We start from the raw sequence: 23195 nt of genomic DNA, 5'->3' as shown, positions 1-23195 counted from the left end.
TGGATAGGTTTCTATTTGAATGATGACTTTTAAAAAGATGAATGGATCACAATAATTTTGTTGGCAATTGTAAGGAATAGCTGTTTTGGTTTTATGTCTGCCAAAATGAAATCACTGATGGGTGGGTACATTATAAATGTCTGAAATAATAAGCTCTGGGTGTGAGAATATTTAGATGTTTAACAAACAGATGCTAGTAAATAATAATAAAATAATACAGTTTTGGTGAATAAATATATCACAACAACTGAAGTGATCTTAAATTAGCCTAGGCACAGAGCATATGAACAAGCAGGAAATCCAGCTCCTCTTTTGATTTGCTCTAGATCTAGTATTTTTCAACAAGGAAGTTTATTTTCTAACAAAAAGCTACTTTTTAATCAAAATGCCTAATTAACATAATTGTAGACCCTTCAGTGCTGCCAAATAAAGCTATATAAATCCTTGACTTGAAAGGCAAGAGAGAGCAAGAAACCACTTCTCTCCTGGAAGGGAAAGATGGGCAACTTGCTGTGTCAATGAGACACCACATTTTCATGGGAACATTTTCCTTAGACCATATCTACAAAACGGGAATAACAGTGCTGCCCACTGGGGCTTCCTACATGGCCAAAGACCATACAATGCAAGAGAAATGCATGACATTAGTCGTCTCATATCTGCACTCCTCATTGCTGTAGCTCGGGGCGACACAGCAAAGGCAGTGGTGCCCATCACCCACACCTTGTTCTATGCATTTTCTGCTTTACACTTTTTTTGGCTGCCTCCAGGAGCTTGTAACAGCCCTCAGCCTGGTACTGGGTTACTGCCCTGCTAATCATCTAGCTGGACTCTACCTCCTCCCCACAGCAGATACTCCTTCATGCTGAAGAGGAGGAGGGGGCTCAGGATTAGCTCCTCTAGATCCTAAAGGAAAAGATGGCAAATAAACGGGCAGATTGGCCAAGGCAAGAAGGAGGTTAAGTCTGATGACTGTGTTGGATAATTGCTGTCCTGCCCTCTTCCAACAAGCAGCCGGACACACAGGCACTGTGCAGAGAAGGGTTCGGTTGCTGGCCCAGCTTTGGCACAGTGTAATCTAGTTCCAGACAAAGGCAAGCCACGCAGAACAGCAAGGAGAAACATTTGCAGAGAAAGGTGCCAGCAGAAAAGAGGGGAAGACCTCTGGGGTTTGATCTTCCATGGTGAAGTTTCCCAGTTGTCTGAACTGTTCACTCGGTAAATCTGCAGCGTGAGAAATGCAGAGTGACAGCAAAGAGGAAGCAACCTTTGATGCCTTCATGGTATCTAGCAGGAGCACACACAGCCTGGATGTGGTTTGGATCCTTGACTCTTGGAGTGCTGCAAACTCAGCAAAATCTGCTCCAATATGAGAAAAGTAACTACCACCTCTATGTTTTGTTTAAGAACATCCTTTGGCGAGACTCACTTTACTCCTAACATCCTCATAGCTATGCTCCCGTCCCCAGCCTCAATATCAGCATGAGAAATACAATGGGGAAAACATGTGAAGGTAGGCAATTCTGCACATCTCGCTGAATAGCGGGATTTTCCATTGGCTGGTAAGGTCAGTGCTGCTGCAAGCTCCACTTCACCAGCTTCTCATTCTTGCCACAACTCAGGCACTCAGAAATTATTAGATTTTCTTATTTACATACATAATGTCATGCATGAGCAATCAAAGCAATGAGTCTCCCCTCCCTGCACAAGAAAGTCACTGTACAAGGAAGTGCCTTAAAATACACTGTCCTTTATACACACAAAGCTATGAGTAGACTGAACATTTATCACCTGGGAATGTGTCAGGCAAGTTGATTTTGGAAAAAGCAGACATGCATAAGGCACCACCATGGAGTGGCTGCCCTGGCAAGTCTCCCTGCACAAGAAATACCCAGACTCCAGGAAATGCTGCCTGCTTTTTCTGGATCCTGAAAATCTGTTAATACCTACAGGGAAAAAGTGATGCCTCTGAGAAGGACAATGGCTCTGAAGACACTCTGTGTACGAGTTACAATTTAGAAAGCGTTCTTTCTTCAGTAGAATATACAACCCTTTATTCCAGTGAAAATACTTATTATACATTACATTAATATAACTGTAGATGCACCAAAGCATTCCACGTGCTTTGCTTGCTATACATTTGTTACTTCCCTTTCCCAACAGAAGTCAGGTGTTTTGCATGCATCTGCTCTTTAAGGGTAAGGTGGCAGTACTGTCATTATTAATATTATTATTGTCCATCAGCATTTTGACTGGAGAAATCTGACCAAAACCACCCATCCTTTGAAGATAAAGGGAATAAATCCAAAAGGGAGAGCTGAAATATAAGCAACTCCTTAAAAATCAAAGCAAAGGAAGTGTCTCTGCACTGATCTTCAGTGCAAAAGTGGGAGGATGATCCCTGTCTGCATCTCTCCAGCTATATCTGATATCACGTTTCACACACTTATTGGCTGGTTACAACTGCTGCGGGAGACTTAAGCAATGCAGAACAGTTTATTATTGTAGGGGTGCTTTGGAGTAACAAGGATTGGTTTCATTTAGTAAAAAGCAAGTCACCATAAATATTTACATCAGCTGGACATCAGAGTCAAAATCAAATTTCACCACCCAGCAGAATAATACTACCCAGCTTTTTATGCAGTGCATTCCAGAAATCACCAGGTGCTTTATACGCAACACGAAAGCAGCTGTGGCAGTTGGAGGACCTCTACCACCAGCGATGTCCAGGAGAAGACCCTAGCCATCCCCTGTCCCCACGAACAACTCAGGAAAGGGGCAGGGCACGAGCAGCAGCCCTCAGCACAGGATTCAACATGGGGAGGAAGTCCCAAGGACAAATGATGCCAATTCTCACCCTGCTGCTCTTCCCCAGATCCCCCCAGCCCCGTGAAGGAGAAGTACCATGCCCTTCCTGTGCCGTACATGGCACTGAGCTGACACCTGGGCTGTGGCCAAAGCCAGCTGTGCTCTTCAGAGACTGCTTCCAAGCAACTGAGGCTTTTACCTACCTAAAGAAAAGATGAATTCAGGAGTGACAAAGCAGCAGAAGCCATGCCTCCATTTCCCCTTGCTGCCTTGAGCGTTTGTTTACTCGTTTTATCTCCTCCTTGACCCTAGTTTGCTTTTACAGCCAGGCAAATACCAGCACAAGTGCTTCTGCACTTGGGGCACCAGCTGGTTCTCAGAGGGGGACTGGGGAAGGGGAAAAACCTAACAAAAAGATCCCAGCCTACCACAAAGCCAACCTCTGGCCACATCTGAAGGACTTCTCAGTTGGAAGCAAGCACCTCATCTCCCCAGCTGGGCAGTAGCAGGGCAGAGCGAGGAGATTTTGCTGGCAGCCTGGAAACATGGCTATGGCCATTCAGGCCTGCTTTCCTCCTCCCTTTCCCTCCCTCCCCTTTTGACCTGCTGGCACCATCTGCTCAGCTCTGGTGCTCAAATTGTCCCAGTGCTTCCGTTTCCTCCCTTTCACTGCCCGGAGCACTGGGCTGATGGCAGGGAGCCAGTGGTGTTCTTCACCCTGCTGGGAGGGAAGCCTGGAAAACCACAGTGCCCTTGATGCTGTTTTGAGACTCCATCAGTCAGTGGAGAGAGCTCACAACCTCCTGGGACGTGATGCTCCCCAGTTAGAAAGCTCTATGTCCCACCAATGCAACCACCTTCCTTCTTTCTGCTTTTCTTCTGCAGGGATACTCCCCTCCTTCCACCACTGGTACTCGTTTCCCACCACCGTGGCCAAGAGACCCACCATACATTAGCAGGAGTTAATCTAATATAATTGATAAGTGGCAAATCCATCCAGTGTGTCCCTATGAATCTCATGCCAGCCAGCGCTGCCCCACAACAGCTGTTGTCCCAACTATCGCACCCTAGGGAGAGTTATAATGTGAACAACTGGCACAGTTTTCTTCAAATCCCTCCTTAAAACCCTCCTTTGACACAATCCCTGCATTCCTTTCCCCCACAAAACCCCACTGTGATAGTCCTTCCACTGATACAGTCTGGCCAGGACACAGAGGGACAATCTGCCGGCTTTTACATCCTATTCTGGAGCAGAGGTTGCCATTCTGCATTTAAGCTCCACATCACTGGGCTCAGGGCTTCAACAGCAGAAATGACATCGGTGTGCTGCCTCGTACCCAGCCGGGCAAGAGGAGGAGGTTGGTGCCCACCACCTGTTTGCAGGTCATCCCTGGCGAGCATGAGCTCTGTCCCTCATGTAGTGGAGCTGACACCAGCCAGAAAAGCTCCACTGAAGATACTCTGTCTGCTCACCTTCCTCTGGTGCCAGAAACCTTCTGCTCTCACAAAAGTGGAAAAAACCCACTTTGTGGCTAATCAAGGCTGCTTTGCTTTGTCTGATCAACAAAGAGCAAAGGGTGCTGCAGCAGCTCCTGAGTGGGGGCTGCAAAGTGATGGATGCAACATGGCCCCCACTGCTTCAGCCATTCATCAAGGACTGCAAAGTGTCAGAGGAGAGCTTGGGGAAAGAACTGATAATGAATCTAGAGAAGGCAGGTCGTAAGAGGGGTTAATCTCTCCAAACAAACAGGTAGGGCTCTGCAAATTATCCCCTCCCATAGAAATTCTCCAGGCAGAGCTGAAGTTATACTGGGGAGTAAGGAACTGAAAAAAAACCAAGACAAAGGCATTTCAACCAGCAAAATGGCTGATGCTCCTCCTGAGCCAAAGGTTGTCAGTGGATCTCCAGCAAGTTGGAGGGGCAGAGAAACTGAAACAGTCACCCTGCCAATCATGTCCACAAACCAAGCCAGATATTTCAAGAATGGAAAGCTGTCTGTACCTCTCTTTACCCTGAAGGACTTCCCCCACTCCCCCTGCCCCCAGCCTCGGAAAGAATCCACTTCTCTGCACCTTTCAAATCACATCCAGATTTTCCCTGGCACAGGTTCCAAACTCACTTCAAAAAAAGGCAGCCCCAAATGTACACATAATTATTCCCAGCCCACGGAGCAGTCAGCTACATGGGCTATTCCTAGGATGGGGAAGCAGGCGTGGGAGACAGCATTTCCAGGAACCCTGCTCTTAGCATCTGTTTGGCAAAGTCCTGTGCTGTGCACATATCCTGGCAAAAAGGAGGGGGACCAGCAAAGTGCCTCTGAGGTTGTCCTGGGTATAGCATAAGCATGGAGTCCCACATGTTGTGAAATGAAGCCAAATTAAACAGTGCCCCTATCAAGACAGCTCCTTCCACTCCCATGGTTTGAGATCACACTGGAGCAGGAGCAAAATATTCCCAAGGCAATTGCTTCTATGGCTTACAGTGCAATGCAATGGAGAAAACCGTAAGGTAGTTTGTTTAAAGACAGCTCAAAGGTCAGAAGCAGAGCAACTGCTTCAATGCAGCACTCTGCCAGGGGTAATACTGTCTGCACATCAACAGGGTTAGCTGAAAACCTACAGAAAAGGCAACTGTACTGATTATGGGCTGCAAGGTAGCCTGGGACCATCCATGCAACAGTGCTACAGCAGAGATGCCCATCTTGCTAGAGCAGAAAATAGTAATTAAGACCCTTGCCCCATCTCCAGCTCTGATGAAGATGCAGTGGGACTGGGGAAAGTCAGGTACTGTAGCTGGAAAAAGGATGAGTTGTCGTCCACCTCCTTCACAGGGCCTTTGTGGGGAGCTATAGCACCCCCACAGTTGCTCTGGGAGAAAAGCCCCAAGGTATGTGGGCAGCATTGATGTCCATGCCAAGCAGGTTAACAGGCTGGGAAGGGAGTAGAAAATGATCTCACTCAACCCTCTTTCTCCTCCTCCCTTCTTGGGCGGTTCATTACTGTCTGTAGCTAAAGCTTCCTAAAAAGCATTTTTACAGCCAAAGTTAGCTCAGCATCAGGCAACCCCTCCTTGCCGAGGCTCACGTTTCCAGTGAAGCAGACTGGCCAGGATCTGCTCCAGGCCACTCAGGCTGTACAAAGTTTGGAAGGCTCCACTCTCCTTATAAAAGCTGTTTCCTGAAAGATCTGGCACAGCCCTTACACAGCAGGACCAACTGAGCTCATTTGTTTTCTTAGTTCATTCTTTCCTGGGGTCTCCATACCATCATCTCCCAGCCAACACAGATGTAACCCTTAGTGTGGACTCCTGCAGGCAAGGACAGAGCTGCCCAGCATGACATCCCCCTGGCCAGGCAGTGAGAGGTCTCTTCTCTCTCACCAGCTGCTCCTGACTCCACTCCACGGACCGCACTCAATGTCATGCATGGGCTGGGTGCTGCCAGAGCTGTTTCGAGAGGCCATCCTCAGCACCACATTAAGCTGGGCAGGCTGTGCTGGTGGCTTAAAGCCAGCTAAAATAGACAAGAGTCCACTTCAAATTCCCCTATATGGCAGCAGAGGCTTTTCAGGCATGGTGCAGGAGCACTGCTATGTCCTGCCAGGCCATACTGGACCCACCAAGCTGTGCTACGGGATGAGTGTGGTGCCAACATCTGGGAAGGGACAACCCTTGGCCCCAAACCTCAAGCGCAACTGCTCTGCTTTGGAGGACCCAGCTTTATGACTGCACTCCAGAAATGCTGATTGGGCTGAAGGACTTGCACTTAAAAAAGCACTTTCTGATACCAGAGACCTACTTCAAAAGACTCTCTCCAGAAATTTCCAAGAAGTCAAATCCTTGAAGCAAACATTAACAAAACCAAGAAACACAAAGCAAACAGAGTTCCTGTGGGCTGGATGTTGTAACTATGGAGTAACCATGGAACTCTCTTCCCATTCCAGGAAACTGGCCTGAAAGACAAACCCAGATGACACCTTCTCAGGTCGCAGTGGTGACCCTGAGTTTGGGACGCTTAGGGGTTTGCTAAGAAAGCCAGAGCTGCAGGAGGCACAGGGTCGCAGGAGACATTTTTGAGAACTGCAGTGGCCACAATGTCTAATATTACTCTACAACAGACTTACCAGAAAGCAGCGTACTTTCAGCAAACAACTGGAGCCAAATCTCCACTAGTAATGAAATTCAGATGCCAAAAATGTCACTCAAAATGGGATTGGGAGCAAACTACAGTACTCACAGAAGCTGAACATAATTAAAAGGCTAGGAAGTCTAAGCATACTAGAGCCACATTTTGCAGAGAAAGATACCCAGGCTGTCTGCACTGAGCTCACCTGGATGGCACCCCTAGGCAGAGAGAGGCAAAGTTTGGGTTCAGCTGTAACAAAACCCATTGCCATTCCAAACTGGGAAGGCCAAGAACTGGTCCAGAAAGGAACCATCTTCTAGCACAGCCAGCAACTATTAAAAGAGCCTTCCTTTGGCCCCAGGTGAAGTCCTCTTTCAGAAGCAGGAGGGCAAAGGCAACATGCTTCCCACTTTATTAATAACACAGTTTCCCTAAAGCAAGAGGACTTCTGAAGCTGTCCCATGAGAAAAGGCAGGTGGCAAGATTATCTGTCTTACCAGTGGGTACCTCCTGCTTGGAGGAGGGACACCATCCTGTGCTGGGATCTTCTTACCACACCACCCCTCGCCCTGTGCTGGCGCCTGAAAGTACACGTGGTAAAGCTGCAGGTGCCAGCTGTTAGGCATCAGTAGTCTTTCTTTTAGCTATCACAAGCCACTGCAGAAATGCAACATCAAGAAAAATTTCTGGGAGAAGAACGGACTAGCAGTTTTCCAAGTCAATTTGTGACTACCTCTGAAAAAGGTATTGTTTAATCCTGTTGCAAAAAAGGGACCAGAGCAAAAGGGCAACTGTCTCTGCAGAGGACACACACAAATGTGCAAGCTCCTCTAGAGGCTGGTCATCCTAACTCCCCAAAACTGCTTTCTTACACAAGAGCCAGGCAGCAACTTCAACCCCCATCTTCCTCCAGAAGAAATCCCAGTGACATGCCTCTTAGCAAAAGGAAACTATTTCAACACCAAGAAGAAGAAACAAATATTGATGAGTGTGCTGTGAGAAGCAGTGCTCCGACCAGGCTTCCCGAGCCTGATTGCTGCCTTCCAAAAATAGCGGTATTTTGGTGGGAATTTTCTGCAAGGGCAGCACAGCCAAACCATGTGTCCAATTTTTTCCAAGTTATGCCCTTTGCCAATTTGGCTTCCATTTTTCTTCCCCACTCCTTGCTGGCAGAAGTACTTGTACAGCAAGGGCTTTTCTGCTGTATTAATGTGGGGTGTGCTTTGCTTTTGCTGATGTTAGAATGCAAGGCCAAGCCAGAAGCAGAAATCACTATATGGGAAACCCAGAGGAGATCCTCTTGCTCAGAAAGGGGCGTGAATGATTTTCTTCATGCCAGTCAGCAAAAAGCAAAGCCCACTAAGTGCCTTTAGGCTTGTAGAAAAGCCAGGAGGCAGAGAACAGCACAAAGGGCTGCACTAAATGGACCTGACAGTCACTGGAAGTGATTATGGTACCGTGACATTTCTAAATACGCCCATTAACTACTCAGGGGTGGTCAAAGCTCTGTGGCCAAAGCCATTAGCTGTGGGTGAATGAAAGACTCCCAAGGCCCCCTCAGGCTGGGCATTTTTGCAAGGCACCATAGCAGCAGCACCAAAGGGCAGCCATAAGCAATCCCACACACCACAAAGTTTGCAACGGACCATTGCATCTGTTCCTCAGGCACACAAACACTCAGCTGCACATTGGGCTGGCAGGCCACGCATGCCACAGAGATCCTGTCTTTAGGCAACCAGTCCCAAACATCATGGGAGGAATCCAAGGCTGTCAATCAGCTTGATTTATCATGTGGAATTCAGTTGTCCATCTCTCTGGATGGCCCTTTGATTTGCACGAGGCAGGAAGAACAGTGTAGTGTATGAGCAATTCCTGGGGAGCCTCACACCACCCTCAGCCCTGTGCCGTGCTGGCCAGAACCCTTCCAAAAACAAGCAGGCTGCTGTGGGGTTGCTCCTGGAAGAAGCTGTGCAAGCAGGGTTACTTAGTTGAAGTCCCCCACTAACGCTTTCTGGAGGGAGAGAGAATGACTGAAGGGTTTAACACTCGCTGGGCACATTGCTAACATATACAGATGTTTTGGTGGACATGGTGCAGGCCAGGAATTCTCTTTTGCTCACGTGGGCCAGGAGTTAAGAGCTAATGCACATGTATGCTCACACACATACTGAGAAAAAGCTTCTGCCATGCCAAAACCAGCATGGTTTTTCCTGGAGCCCACTCGCCTACCGGGCAGAAAGGGGATGATCCTTTGCTTGGGGTCCTTCTGTCCTCCTTCCATTGGAAACTTGTCCAGCATTTGCATCTAGAAAAGAAAATGCAAGAGAGGTGATTAAAGTCAGTTATTAACTTCCACAACAAAAGGCCACTCTCCCCAGGAGGAGAAGTCCATTCTCCAGAACAGCAGTGTCCTAGACATCATTCACAGCACAATCAGCCAAGATACAGCAACCCACAGCACCAAGGGAAGCATATCCAAAGCAGTGCCAGAAGCACAAGATCTTAGCATCATCTCCACTATTTGCAAGACATTTCTCACCACTTATCTTGCTCATCCCTATCATTCTGCTCAGCATGGGTGATTTATGTAACCCACATTTCTGCAACTATTAACTTTCATCCTGATGGGCCTCAGTCACTAGATCTCAGAAGCTCCTCAAAAAAGGCATATTTTAAGCTTATTAGCTCAAGCATAGCACAGCACTGACACAGTTCCTGGAGTACAGGTGACTTGGACTCACAGCACCAACTCATGTTTGCCTGCAAAAGGTCATCATGTTATATGTCAAGTTTGGGGAACACTGTGCTACAGAGGCTTTGAGGGATGAATGTTTTACAGGATCTTCAGCATTAAACAAATAATTTCCTGACTGATGCAACTGCACTTAATATGTTTAGTCAGCAAACAGAGGTGATAACTGCTCTTGCTGGGTGCCTGCACTTACGCTTCAGCACAGGCACACAACTCCCTTGCAGCTGCTATGATGCTTAATATCAATGCCCTGGCAAGATCCACGTCCTCAGTATTTCCTTTATTTGGTCTTGCCGGCAAACCCTATTTGGATTGGGCTTTGCACTTTACACAGAGCAGAAGAGGAGAAAGAACATGCCAAGCCAGCCATCCAACCACTCAGATACTCCCTCCTTTGGAAGGAAGGGGAAGGAGATACAAGTTCTCCTTTGTGGTCTCTGGGGCATAGATCTGAGCTCTGTTTCCCATCACCTGAAGAGCTCCCTGGTTCCCAGGGTATTTAAAATGGGTTTTGCCCTCTCCTATTGGAGCTATCACTTTGCATAAATAATTAAGCATTTACAGACGCACTGGAGACAACCTGCCCAGGAAGTGTCCTGAGCACCTACAGAGTCATTTTACTGATACAAAGTCAGGCTACAAACAGTCATTCTCCTCTGGCACAATTAATATTTAAAGTATTTCATGCGAAGAGGAAAACATGCAACCAGAGAGCCCAAGCCATTCATCCCACGAGAGGCACCTGCAGGCAGCCCTCGCCCAGCCTGGCAGAAGGGTGGGCACGCACTGATGCACCACTGCCAGATGCACAAGTCATGCTCCCTCCAGTCTGCTGTTCTGCCATATAATGCTGGGAGCCCCTTCACCACCGGGAGTCCGTGCAGGGCCAAACTCCAAGGTCCCAGCACCCCCTGGGGATGCGTCCCACCTGGCTTCCTGGTTTTCATGGCTCTTGTTCTTTGGCACCTATTTTTCCACATGCTTTTTACAGAAGGTCTCTGTGGACTCCTCTACTACTAGGCACAAGCTTTTTTAAAGTGCTATAATACTAAGGCTAAGCCCTTTTTGTCAATACAGCCCTCTGCACATGCAATAATTGCCTTTTTTTTTTTCTTGGGTCTCAAATGCACCAGGGTAAAATTCTTGAGGTTTGGTGGAGAGGGGGCAGAAGGAAGGATGTATTTTTCCTACATTTTCAAAAGAAGTAAAAACCTCCCCCAACACTCCCAAAGAAAACAGGAAAACCAAAAGGAGCTCTCAAATATTCTCTTCAAAACAAACCCAAGACATCTCAAAACCAGGATGACAGTAAGCACAAACAGACCCTGTTTACAGCTTCTCCTCAAAATAAATTTTTAAAGGGTTTACAACAAAGAAAGTAACTCCAGACTCAGCAATAACTGTAGACTGCGGTGACCAGCAGCCACAAACTGAGCCCGAGCGTGGCCGAGGGAGGACTTGCCTCCCCAAGGCACTACAGGCTCCCAGGGCAGCACCACTTCCCCAGACTTCTTGGGCACACAACGACCTCCTGCTCTTTCCTCAATCCATGAAAATAAAGGATGACACCACATCCCCATTACCCTGCAAAATACCTGCATTGTGCCACAGCAGAGAGGTGCCTCTGGCCATGCCCTTCCTGCAGGGAAAAGCTTGAGAAAGCTTGTGACTGGCAAAGGGTGAGCAAAACAAGTCGCAAGCGCCGCACATCTGATTGCTGTTAAGCAATGCAATACCTGAGTCACTGGAAGTGTTCCCCTCCTCTCATTTTTGAACGTGAGCTAAGGATCTCTCACTCCCGGGAACACTGAAAGCCTCCAAGGCACAAACAGCGCAAGCTGTGTTTCCTCCCATATGCATGTGCCTGGGATGTGCCTCTGGCCAGACCTGCTCCCAACCATGTGATCCTACCAAACCCATCCAGAGTTTCAGCCTAGAAGTTCTGTTTCCTTTTCTTGACTGAAAGTGCCTCTTGCAGTGGCTGCTTAGTAAGCAGGAGGCAGCATGGGGACCCTCTCCCTGCAGCCACCCTGCTCCCCTCCAGCCCAGCTCAAGAACCACCAACATCACCCCAGCCTGAGCAGACCCTGCATCACCTGTCATGGGTTGGTACTATTATGCCTGTGCACTCACAAGCTGCTATTTTTCTCTTGCTGGAAGAAGGAAAAGAGGTTGCAAGGTGCCTGAAGCACCCTCTGGCACACACAAAAAAAGAAAAGGTGGGAAAGAAGCAAGGCAGAGGGGTCAGTCCTGTGGATCACACCCAGCCTGGCTGCCATATCAGACAGCAGAAAATACTAGTTAATCAGTTCTTTACAAGGAGTCATATGGAAAGGACAAGGGGGAATGGATACAAGTTGCTCTTGGGAAGATTCCGACTGGACATGAGAGGGAAATTTTTCACAGAGAGAACAGTCAACCATTGGAATAATCTCCCCAGGGAAGAGGTTGACTCCAACACAATGGACACTTTCAAGAGTTGGCTGGACAGGGTGCTGGGCCATCTTATCTAGACTGTGCTCTTCCTAGAAAGGTTGGATGAGATGATCCCTGAGGTCCCTTCCACCCTTCTGTGAGTTCTATTAGGCATGAGCCTGCAGTTGTAGGACAGCTGAAAAACCTACTCCAAAGAAAACAACACCAGCCCTGGCTAAAACCATGGCAGGCAGTTTGCATTTGCAAGATACAAGAGCAGACGCCTGCAGAAATCCAGTCTGCAGGTCACCGGCTGACTGTTCTTCCGTAGCACTTCACACCATAAAGCTGCAGCAAGGAAAAGCATCTAGCAGCAATGGGAAAAGGTCAGCTTCAGAGCTGAGAAATGCTCAGAGACCCAGAGGAAGCCAGCTGGCAGGTCTCTAGGTTTTGAGGCTCCCCGTACCCTTTCTGGCCCATCTTGCTCCTGATGATCTTGTAGGACAGGGACTACAGCACAGGTTGTTACAGTGCTCTTCCACATGAAAACGAAGCAGAGCAGGCACTGCCCTGGAAAAGGGATGGAAAAAGGGTAAAAGTGCAGCAACCCCACAAGCCCTGGGGGAGGGATGAACAGTCAGGTATCAGAAGATGGTCTGCAGCAATGGAGGCGCACCGGCAGCAAGGCAGGGCATGTTTCCTGGGAGAGCAACCTTTCTTCCCAGCCTCGGCGGGGAAACATGCTCCCCAGCAGGCAAGGAATTGTGGAATGGAGGCAGCTGGCACAAACAGGCTCCCACAAATTATCTCAGCAGTGAGGGTTTCCATCCAAGCTCCAAACAAGACTGCTCACATCACATTCCCAGAAGGGAGGACCTGCCTGGCCTTCCAAGATCCTGGGGAGAGGGAGAGACAGGGCAGGCGAGAGGCGGACAGGCACACAAGGGCTTTGGAGCACAGCTATCCCTGACAAGCACAGGAGAGCACTGATTGGCCAAGAGCCAGTCTGGTTCTCAGCAATGCACTCAGCAAGGTTGGGGAGAAAAACAAAGGGAAAAAAGAAACAATAACCCTATTGTTTCTCTCCTTCCAAGATTATTTTAAAGTATTTGTGACAGAATCTTAAAAAAAAAAAAAGGATTAGATACAGTTTAAAGAATTTTGGCATGCTTTTATTATGCAGGAAGCTGTTGTCTCACACTTTTCACCAATTCCTTTGCAGTAATGCTGGACAGGAGGGTGATCACACGGTTGCTGGGCCCTGGTTCCCTATGCCAGGACTGGGGCACGGATGCCCCAGCAGCACAGGGCTCCTCCCAACCACGGTCAGGATAGAGCACAGAACTGTGTTTATCCTGCTATTTCTCCACCACCAATTTATCTTATCAACTAGCTGTTTTTCTGATGAGCCTAGAAATGTCTGGCAGTGAGCCTTTCTGGGGTAAGCCACAGCTGAAGGTCTATGCACATCATGGGAGCACACTGTCCCCCCGGCCGAGCTGTCCATTAACAGGGCAGGCGATAACACCAGCAGGGCCACCCGGGGAGAGGGAGCCTTTCAAAAGCAGCTTTGTATCAACAGCTAACACGTTGGCAGACAGCTCCTTCATTAACATGAAACTCATAAGATAATATCCTAATTGAATCAATTAAGAGTGCTGCAGGCTGCAGGGGATCCTAGGGAGAGGGGAATGTATGTGCTCAGCGGTATTCCCAGGAAACAGAGCATTCAGAAAGCTTTGCCCAAATAAGGGCTGATGGTGTAATACCAGAGGGATACACCATGCAGGCAGCGTAATCCAGAGGGATACATCTGCTGGAGGAGCAGGGCCCCAGGTCTAACAGCCTGTGAGCAGGCCTATCGCTTCCTGGCTGGAATCAAATTCCAAGACGCCTCTGCCAAAAAAAACCCAAGCAACCCAAACCAAACCAAAAAAAAAAAAACACTCAAGCCAAGGGCCAGTAGGTAATAAGGTGTGTCATCACACTTTGCTGCTTCTCTTCTGCTTTCCACAATGAAGTGGAAAAGTTTTCCCCTCTAAAATATAACGGTGAGAAAAAAAATATTTTTCATTTAAATCTGACCTGGTAGAAAGAAAAATGTCAGGGTGAAATGGTAAACACAGAGGTCCTGCATTCCCCAGATAACGATGAACCAGAAGGGTATGGGGTTAGTCTTGCAGCAAGTCTTCTGCAGCCAATCGACTGTGGGATTTGCTTTTGCCAAGCTGCTCTAAAGCCCAGGCTCTCCGTTACTGAGTGTTAGGGCTTGTGTGGTAGGCACCAGGGCTGCAGAAGAGAAAGCAAGTCTCTGCCAACTTATGGAGGGGATGGTGGTTCACATCACTGAACAACAAGATACACCAGCACGGGCGGGGGGTGATGAAATACCCAGGTGAGAAGAACAAACTCCTCCAATCTCACACAACACCAGGAATCGATGTCGGAGCAAGGCCATGAGTGGTAATCACAGGCATAGAGCGAGGGAAGTTCCCCCTTCTCTTATCAACAGAATTTGCTTTAGCTGAGTGATGGAGGTTTGGCGTAAAACCACATTCCTCCTTCTTGGTCTAGCAAGCGAGAGCCCATGCCTCCACCAGATACGTCCATTATCCAAAGCAGAGAAGTCAGCTTTTGACACCACCCGAGGGGAGCCGGGGGCAGGAAAGTTCAACAAAAGGCTTCAGAGTCTGGCTGAGTGTGCGTCAGCAGAATCACAGGAGACTCTTTGTGAGAGCAACAGCCTCCCCTCTGAGAGAAGGCAGCAGCTTGCCACAGGGAAAAGATGGGTCCAAGCCAAGTCTGCTCTCATTGCACACTCCAAAACACCCCATCAGCCCTGTCCTTGTGAAAGGGAGAACGCTGCAGGCAGCCACACCATATGCCCTGCTGTCCACGTGGCAGCGAACTCGAGATGGGGGTGTCCACACACACCACTCACCCTGACCTCCACACGCTGAGTAGGGCATTTGTCAGGTCTCCTGTTATGGGAAGAAAAGTCCTCCAAGGGTCAGCATCCCACTGATCTCCAAACGCAACGGGAAAGGGATGCAGGTCCAGCAACTGCCTGCTGCCATGGCAGCACCCCAGCACCACAGGGACGTGATGTGGGACACGGCTGCACGCTGAGAACCAGGGACTGTGCAAACGGGCTCCTGCAGATCAAAGTACCCTCGTGCCCTGGAGCCAGCTGGTTCGGGGAACATCTGCCAAGCAGATACTCCGGGAACGAGAACAGAATCTGGCAGTGGCTCACAGGCTACTGATGTTTAGTCTCTTTGCAATCCTACAAGAGGCACCTTCCCTGCCTCCATGTGGACTGTCTATGAGGAAATGGGGTGAAAACAACAGCCCAGATGACAGAAGGACCAACACAGACCAAACTCAGATCACAAGCGTGGCAGTACCGAGCTCAGGAGGTCAAGCTTGGGGTAGGACTCTGCTGGTGCGGCACCACGTAATGTCCGTTCAGTGGCCAAAGCAAGTAGGTTGTTCAAAGGCAGAAATGGGGAACTGAAGGGCAGCACAACTGAGTGGTTTCTTGATGACCACAGCTCCTCCCCAGTCCCTGCTTTTCTGGTGCAAGGGATGAGTTCAAGGGCATTTTACACATTACCAGGCAGAGGCAATCCTGACCTCCGCAGCACTAGGAAATGGCATCACAGAGGCTGGATTGTGAAAACCTTATGGAAAACTTTAAGCATCACTCAACAATAGACAAAAAAGAATTAACTGAGGTCAGAGAAAAAAAGGACCACACAAGCTGGCAGCAGATGCCTCTGCAAGAGACATTTCCTATGAAATCACAGGAAGCATGAGACATTAGTGCCTGTGAATAGCTCACTGGCATGGAAAGGGCAGCGGGTGCAGGGCTGGGCAGGGTGCATTCCCTCCAGCCACGCTGCCCTCCCAGCCCTGGGACTAAGCCACCACCAGGTCTGTGCTACCCCGGGTGCTTACCTGTAAACCACATGGACCAAACACAGGGAGCTGGTGGGCTCTGCCGGCACACGGGGGCTTGGAGCATGTGGCAGCTTCACATCCACAGGTTTGGTCCAAGTGTAATGGTCCTCCAAAGCAACCAGGCAAAAAGCTTCCACTACTCAGGATGGGAGATGTTTCCAGCTAGAGCACCTACGGATTCTCTGAGTGGAAACAGCAGCAGTGCTCAGCTCCTGCTGAAGACAGGCACTGCACACTCACTGCAGCTTCTGGGATTCCCAGCAATGGAGGCACTCAGCCCCAAGCATCTAAGCCTTAAAAGCCTGTATTAACCTCAGTGTAAGGAACCTTCTGTTTTACCATCCAACCTTGAAACTTAAACCCCCAGAAATGACTAAAAGATTATCATGTTTGTTTATTAGCGATGGGAGGATGGGAATTTCTAGTCGCCAATATCACCATCACAACCAATGCCATGTGCTAATTGCAGCAAATGGGTGAAAGAGAGAGTTGTGGAAGGAGAAACACCCTCACCTCCAGATATGGCTTCCTCTGATCAAGCCAGGCCCTGCTCCCCACAGAGATTTCTGTGTCTGTTCTGTGCTCATCTACAAAGTGCATTTCCGAGAGCATAAAAAAGAATCATGTTTTAAGACATGTCTACATGTTTTCAAAAGCAACAAGGAGTTCAGAGGCATCCAAAAAGGAACCAGAGGGCAGACAAAGCCTCACATTCCCCAGTCCGAGCTCCAGCACATCATGAGGCGAGACACTCCAAGATGGTGGGATCCAGAATCACCACCCATTTTTGGATCAGCCAAACAACTGAAAAGCCTGCTTGCTTTCCCTCCTTTCGTAAGCTTGTCAAGAATATATTTGGAAGAGACTAAGGAGAGAGTTTAGTGTTTAAAAAAAGAAAAATAAAACCTCAAATTTGGATAAGAGCACCAAACATGGGGCTCTGGAACCCGAGGGCCAGGAGGACGAAGATACAGACAGTGATCCACCCAAGGGGTTGACTAGAGGGAACCAGTCAGCCCCACGCATTACAACGGCCACTGGTAAGAAAAAAAGAAGGGTAATTGTTGTAGGCGACTCCCTTCTGAGGGGAACAGAGGGCCTGATAGGCCGGCCAGACCCATCCCATAGGGAAGTCTGCTGCCTCCCTGGGGCAAGGGTAAGAGACATTACCAGGAAGCTCCCTAGGCTAGTAAAAGGATCCGATTATTATCCACTAGTGGTTGTTCAGGTCAGCAGTGATGAAGTAGCTGAGAGGGGTGCAAAGACAATCAAAAGGGAGTTTAGAGAACTGGGGCAATTGCTTGAAGGATCAGGAGCGCAGGTAGTGTTTTCCTCCATCCCATTGGTAGCCAGGAGACATACGGAAAGGAACAGGAAGTCCCATCTATTAACACGTGGCTCAGAGGCTGGTGCCAGTGGTAGAATTTTTATTTTTTTGATCATGGGGCAGTTTACATGGCCCCAGGCCTGCTGGAGACAGATGGGGTTCACCTGTCGCAAAGGGGGAAAAGGATTCTGGCTCAGGAGTTAGCAGGCCTCATTGAGGGGGCTTTAAACTAGATATGAAGGGGGAAGGGGATAAAACCAGGCTTGCTAGGAATGAACCTAGGGGTGGCATACCTGTGTTGGAAAATAGATCAATAGATCAACTGAAATGCATTTATACCAATGCACACAGCATGAGCAATAAACAGGAGGAGCTGGAAGCCATCACGCGTCAGGGAAACTATGATGTGGTCGCCATCACAGAAACACGGTGGGATGACTCGCACAACTGGAGCACTGCAATGGATGGCTACAAGCTCTTTAGAAGGGACAGGCAAGGAAGGAGAGGTGGAGGGGTAGCCTTGTATGTTAGAGAGTGTTTCGACTAGAACTCAACAACGGTAAGGATAAGGTTGAGTGCTTATGGGTAAGGGTCAGGGGGAAGGCCAATAAGGGAGACATCCTGGTGGGAGTTTGTTATAGACCACCCAACCAGGATGAGGAGACAGATGAAGTACTCTACAAGCAGTTGGCTGAAGTCTCACAATCTCTAGCCCTTGTTCTCGTGGGAGACTTCAACTTATCAGATATCTGCTGGAAATACAACACAGCAGAGAAAGCAGTCTCGGAGGTTCCTGGAGTGTATGAGAGAGAACTTCCTGATGCAGCTGGTGAGACAACCAGGGGAGGTGCTCCGCTGGACCTGCTGTTTACAAACAGAGAAGGCCTGGTGGGTGATGTGGAGGTTGGAGGCTGTCTTGGGCTCAGTGACCATGACATGATAGAGTTTTCGATGCTTGGAGAAGTAAGGAAGAGGGTCAGCAAAACCACTACCCTGAACTTCAGAAGAGCAGACTTTGGATTGTTAAGGAGTCTGGTTAACAGAGTCCCTTGGGTGGCAGTCCTGAAGGGCAAAGGAGTCCAGGAAGGCTGGATGTTATTAAAGAAGGAAGTCTCAAAGGTGCAGGAGCAGGCTGTCCCCATGTGCCGTAAGTTGAGCAGGCAGGGGAGAAGACCGGCTTGGCTGAATAGGGAGCTTTGGCTGGAACTCAAGAAAAAAAGGAGACCTTACTGACTTTGGAAGAAGGGGAAGGTGACTCAGGACTACAAGGATGTTGTGAGGTTATGCAGGGAAAAGATTAGGAAGGCGAAGGCCCAGCTGGAACTTAAACTGGCCGCCACTGTTAAAAATAACAAAAAATGTTTTTATAAATACATCGGTGACAAAAGGAGGGCCAGGGAGAATCTCCCTCCTTTGTTGGATGCGGAAGGCAACCTTGCCAGGAAAGATGAGGAGAAGGCTGAGGTACTTAATGCTTTCTTTGCCTCAGTCTTTAATAGTCAGACTGGTCATCCTCAGGGTTGTCAGGCCCCATGCTGGGAGATGGAAATAGTATGCAGAATGAAGAGGTTGTTGAAGAGGTGGCAGTCACCGACCAGCTCCTTCACCTGGATGTTCACAAGTCCATGGGGCTGGATGGGATCCACCCGAGGATACTGAGGGAGCTGGCAGAGGAGCTCACCAAGCCACTGTCCATCATTTATCAGCAGTCCTGGTCAACCAGGGAGGTCCCAGATGACTGGAAACTAGTGAATGTGATGCCCCTCTACAAGAAGGGTCAGAAGGAGGATCTGGGCAACTACAGGCCTGTCAGCCTGACCTCAGTGCCAGGAAAGGTCATGGAGCAGATCATCTTGAATACCATTACACAGCACATGCGGGACACCCAGGGGGTCGGGCTCAGCCAGCATGGGTTTATGAAAGGGAGGTCCTGCCTCACTAACCTGGTCTCCTTCTATGATAAGGTGACCTGCTTAGTGGATGAGGGGAGGCTGTAGACATTGTCTACCTGGACTTTAGTAAGGCCTTTGACACTGCCTCCCACAGCATTCTCCTGGAGAAGCTGGCTGCTCACGGCTTGGACAAGTGCACTCTGCGCTGGGTTAAAAACTGGCTGGACGGCCGAGCCCAGAGAGTTGTGGTGAATGGAGTCAAATCTGGTTGGCGGCCAGTCATGAGTGGTGTTCCCCAGGGTTCAGTGTTGGGGCCGGTCCTGTTTAATATCTTCACTGATGATCTGGATGAGGGGATTGAGTGCTCCCTCAATAAGTTTGCAGATGACACCAACCTGGGTGGAAGTGTCAATCTGCTGGAGTGTAGGAAGGCCCTACAGAGGGACCTGGACAGGCTGGATCATTGGGCCAGAGCCAACAGTATGAGATTCACCAAGGCTACGTGCCAGGTCCTGCACTTAGGTCACAACAACCCCATGCAATGCTACAGTCTTGGGGAGGAGTGGCTGGAGAGCTGCCTGGAGGAAAAGGATCTGGGGGTGCTGGCTGACAGCTGGCCGAACACGAGCCAGCAGCGTGCCCAGGTGGCCAAGTAGGCCAATGGTATCCTGGCTTGTATCAGGAATAGTGCAGCCAGCAGGAGCAGGGAGGTGATCGTGCCCCTGTACACAGCCCTGGTGAGGCCGCACCTCAAGTATTGTGCTCAGTTTTGGGTCCCTCACTACAAGAAGGATGTTGAGGTGCTGGAGCGTGTCCAGAGAAGGGCAACAAAGTTGGTGAAGGGTCTAGAGAACAAGTCTTATGAGGAGTGGCTGAGGGAGCTGGGGTTGTTTAGTCTGGAGAAGAGGAGGCTGAGGGGAGACCTTATTGCTCTCTGCAGCTACCTGAAAGGAGGTTGTAGCGAGGCGGGAGTCAGTCTCTTCTCCCTAGTAACAAGCGATAGGACGAGAGGGAATGGCCTCAAGCTGCACCAGGGGAAGTTTAGGTTGGATATTAGGAAAAAATTCTTCACTGAAAGGGTTGTCAGGCATTGGAACAGGCTGCCCAGGGAGGTGGTTGAGTCTCCATCCCTGGAGGTATTTAAAAGAAGGGTAGATGTGGTGCTTGAGGATATGGTTTAGTGGTAGACTTGGCAGTGACAGGTTAGCAGTTGGACTCGATCTTAAGGGTCTTTTCCAACCATAACGATTCTATGATTCTATGAAACAATCTCCATTAACACAGCCTCCTCATGGAGCTGCTGATTCCTCTGTCTGTTTCTTGGGTGATTAGAATATACCACTTTTTACATTCCATTCATTGGTGCTGAATCCTGGAAGTCATAATTCTCTTTACAGTGCTTTATTAATCCATTCTCCACTTAATTTCTGATAATTGCAGCCTCTAGATGGCATTAGGCCAGGTAGGCAGGTCCCAGACTGCACAGATGAGCACTGAAAGCTGCAGCACTCCATGTGGGCACCAAGAGCAGAGAATTAACTCCACCAAACAACCATTATGGCATCCATAACTCAACCACGCTGACCCAGCTGTGGGAAATGACTCTTGCCAGTAGACATGCTTGGGAGCAGGGCAGCAATACCCAGGGGTGACGCTGGTCTGTGTCACTTCCTCTTTCCCATCCCCTCCATGGGAACATCCCTCCAGCACAGCCAGGGCTGTGTCGCACTGGGAAGTGCCCCTGGAAGGAGCCTCAGCTTGGGAGCCGGAAAGAGCTGTGACACCTGCCCCAGCCAGGTGCCAAAGACCAAAGAACTACCACCACAACCATAGCTGGAGCTGCCATAGCAGCAGCCATAGGGAAGGCTGCAAATATGATTCATCTTCACCCACATCCTCCTCTCTAGCATCCCAAAGTAGATATGCTTGGAAGATGGGGAAACAATGAGATTCAGTTTCTGTTGTGGAAATCAAAACAGTGGAGAAATACCAACACATCTGCCCTATTTCATGTGTCAAGCAGCTGAGGTGTAGCAAGGGGGAAGGTCTGTGCTCAAATACTCCAACCAGATCTAGTTTCACATCTAATATGGGGCTTCACACCAAGAGGCAACCTCCAGTCAAGCATTTCAGCAATGGGTCACAGAGAGACTTTACAAGCATGCCATCCCACTTTGAGCTGCATTCTTGCCAAAACCTTGGGAGGACTTGTCCCTAGCTTCTCCCCCCAAGAGCTCATGATCTGATTTCTCTTTGACCCCTCCCTTCCCAAAAGCCTTCCCCAGTCCAGATAAGGAGAAACAGACCAGAGTACATTCCTTCACTTAAATTAATGCAAAGTTTTAAATCTGAGGCAGGCCCAAACATGATGAGACAAAGGAGGCGGCATCTGAGCTACAGGCAGGGCTGCAAAAGCTGCAGTCCTACCACTTGGGAGACTGCTGCTGGTCAGAAATGCCAGCCTCGTGACCCTTCTCTTGCATCACACTCCTTGCTAAGCATCTACTTTCCCTGCTGTTTCTTCCCTAAACACAAACCCCATCTTCCAAGCAAGCACAGTCAGCAGAAAAGCCAATGTGGAAAGATTTTTGTCACCGCATGAGGGAGGATTTAATTCTGCTTGGGTTCATGGTGGCGTCCATCAAGAGCAGCTCCATGGCAGCCAGTGCAATTACACAGGTGGAAAATGAGACACTGCAAACCCCTGAGGTTTAACTGCCAAAACCAGCGTCTCCACGTGAAACAGATATGCCTTAGTCCTCAGTATGACCATGCTCCTTTCCATCCTCCCCCACCTGATAAAATTCTCCATCTAGCAGAGACAGAAGCTGATGGAACCCTGGAGCCCCAGGCAGACAGCTCATGCATGAACCCACCAGCATCCCCACCCCGCCTCCTTCTGCACCACCAGTATGTCTCCCTCATGAAGCATGCTGCCCTTGTACTCCTCCATTTATAGAAAGGGTGGGATTTAAAGGTGCCAAGTTCAGTAGTGCCCAAAACCCCAAGCTGGGCAGGAAGCCTCTGCAGACAGCACATACCCACAGCCACTGCAGCAAAGCATCGGGGCAGGCACAGGAGCCTGGCACAGCCACCACCTGCACGATGTCAGGAGAGGACTCAGAGCACTTCTGAGTTCAGACAGTCCTTGCCAGAGGGCCAAAGCTCGCCAAGAAACTCCACTTATTGCGACACCAGACACCGCCATTAAGCGATGTCTGATGGAGGAGAAGGGCCCTCATGGCTTATGGAGGAGTTAATGCACTTAACAGGGAAGTGTTGAGTGAGCGCCAAGCAGTGGAGCTGAGGTATGGGGAGCCCCACGGGGAGTCTTTGGGACTGCATAAAGAAAGATGCTCCAGTGGGAACACCATCCTAAGCCAGGATATTCGCCCCTTGCCAGGGCCCAGAGCCAGCAAACACAGAGGCACTGTGGAGGAGCCCCAGCAGCAGGCAAAGTGCAGCAACCATGCTGCTTTCTGTGCATATTTAAACACGAGAAAGCAGATTTCACACAAAATTCAGCATTGAATTGCACCTGCTTTTTTATCCAACCAGGATAGAGGGAGATCAATGACAAGGTTTCCCAGCATACCTAAACCTCTAAGGAACATGAGCCTTGACAGCACTCTCATCTTGGAGATCTTCTCCAAGTGTAATCTTACCACAGAGATATGAAGAAAGAAAACCTGAAAAGCCTCTGGCCAAATTCACTGACTGATAAAAAACCACCACAGTTTTGGGGCTTAAAGCAGCCACCTGTTGGCAGGTTGAAAGCAGTAATCCCCCCAAATGGAAACCTCAGAGCTCCCTGGGAATTTTCCAACAGGACTTTATTTCCTGAAGGTGGGCAGAGGGGGAGAAGAGGAGGAGAACTGGAAAATGTTGATTTGCCGAGAAGAAAGATCAGCAGA

General features: G+C 49.1%; 1 protein-coding gene across 3 annotated transcripts in view; it reads right to left on the bottom strand.

Annotated features, from left to right (window-relative positions):
* The window catches only part of SH3PXD2B (SH3 and PX domains 2B), an 82436-nt gene that overhangs the window by 35525 nt on the left and 23716 nt on the right, over positions 1–23195 (bottom strand). For 2 of the 3 annotated variants that reach the window (XM_075102420.1, XM_075102419.1), the window contains exon 3: positions 9162–9237. In XM_075102420.1, the coding sequence (XP_074958521.1) occupies positions 9162–9237 (76 nt within the window). Of the gene's footprint in view, positions 1–9100; positions 9238–23195 lie in introns of all 3 variants that reach the window. The other variant, XM_075102421.1, reaches the window with a different exon arrangement.

Source organism: Phalacrocorax aristotelis, chromosome 8 (genome assembly GCF_949628215.1).
Source record: "Phalacrocorax aristotelis chromosome 8, bGulAri2.1, whole genome shotgun sequence".
Lineage (NCBI taxonomy): Eukaryota > Metazoa > Chordata > Aves > Suliformes > Phalacrocoracidae > Phalacrocorax > Phalacrocorax aristotelis.
The sequence above is the reverse complement of the archived record's forward strand: the minus strand, read 5'-3'. Positions and strand labels throughout refer to the sequence as shown.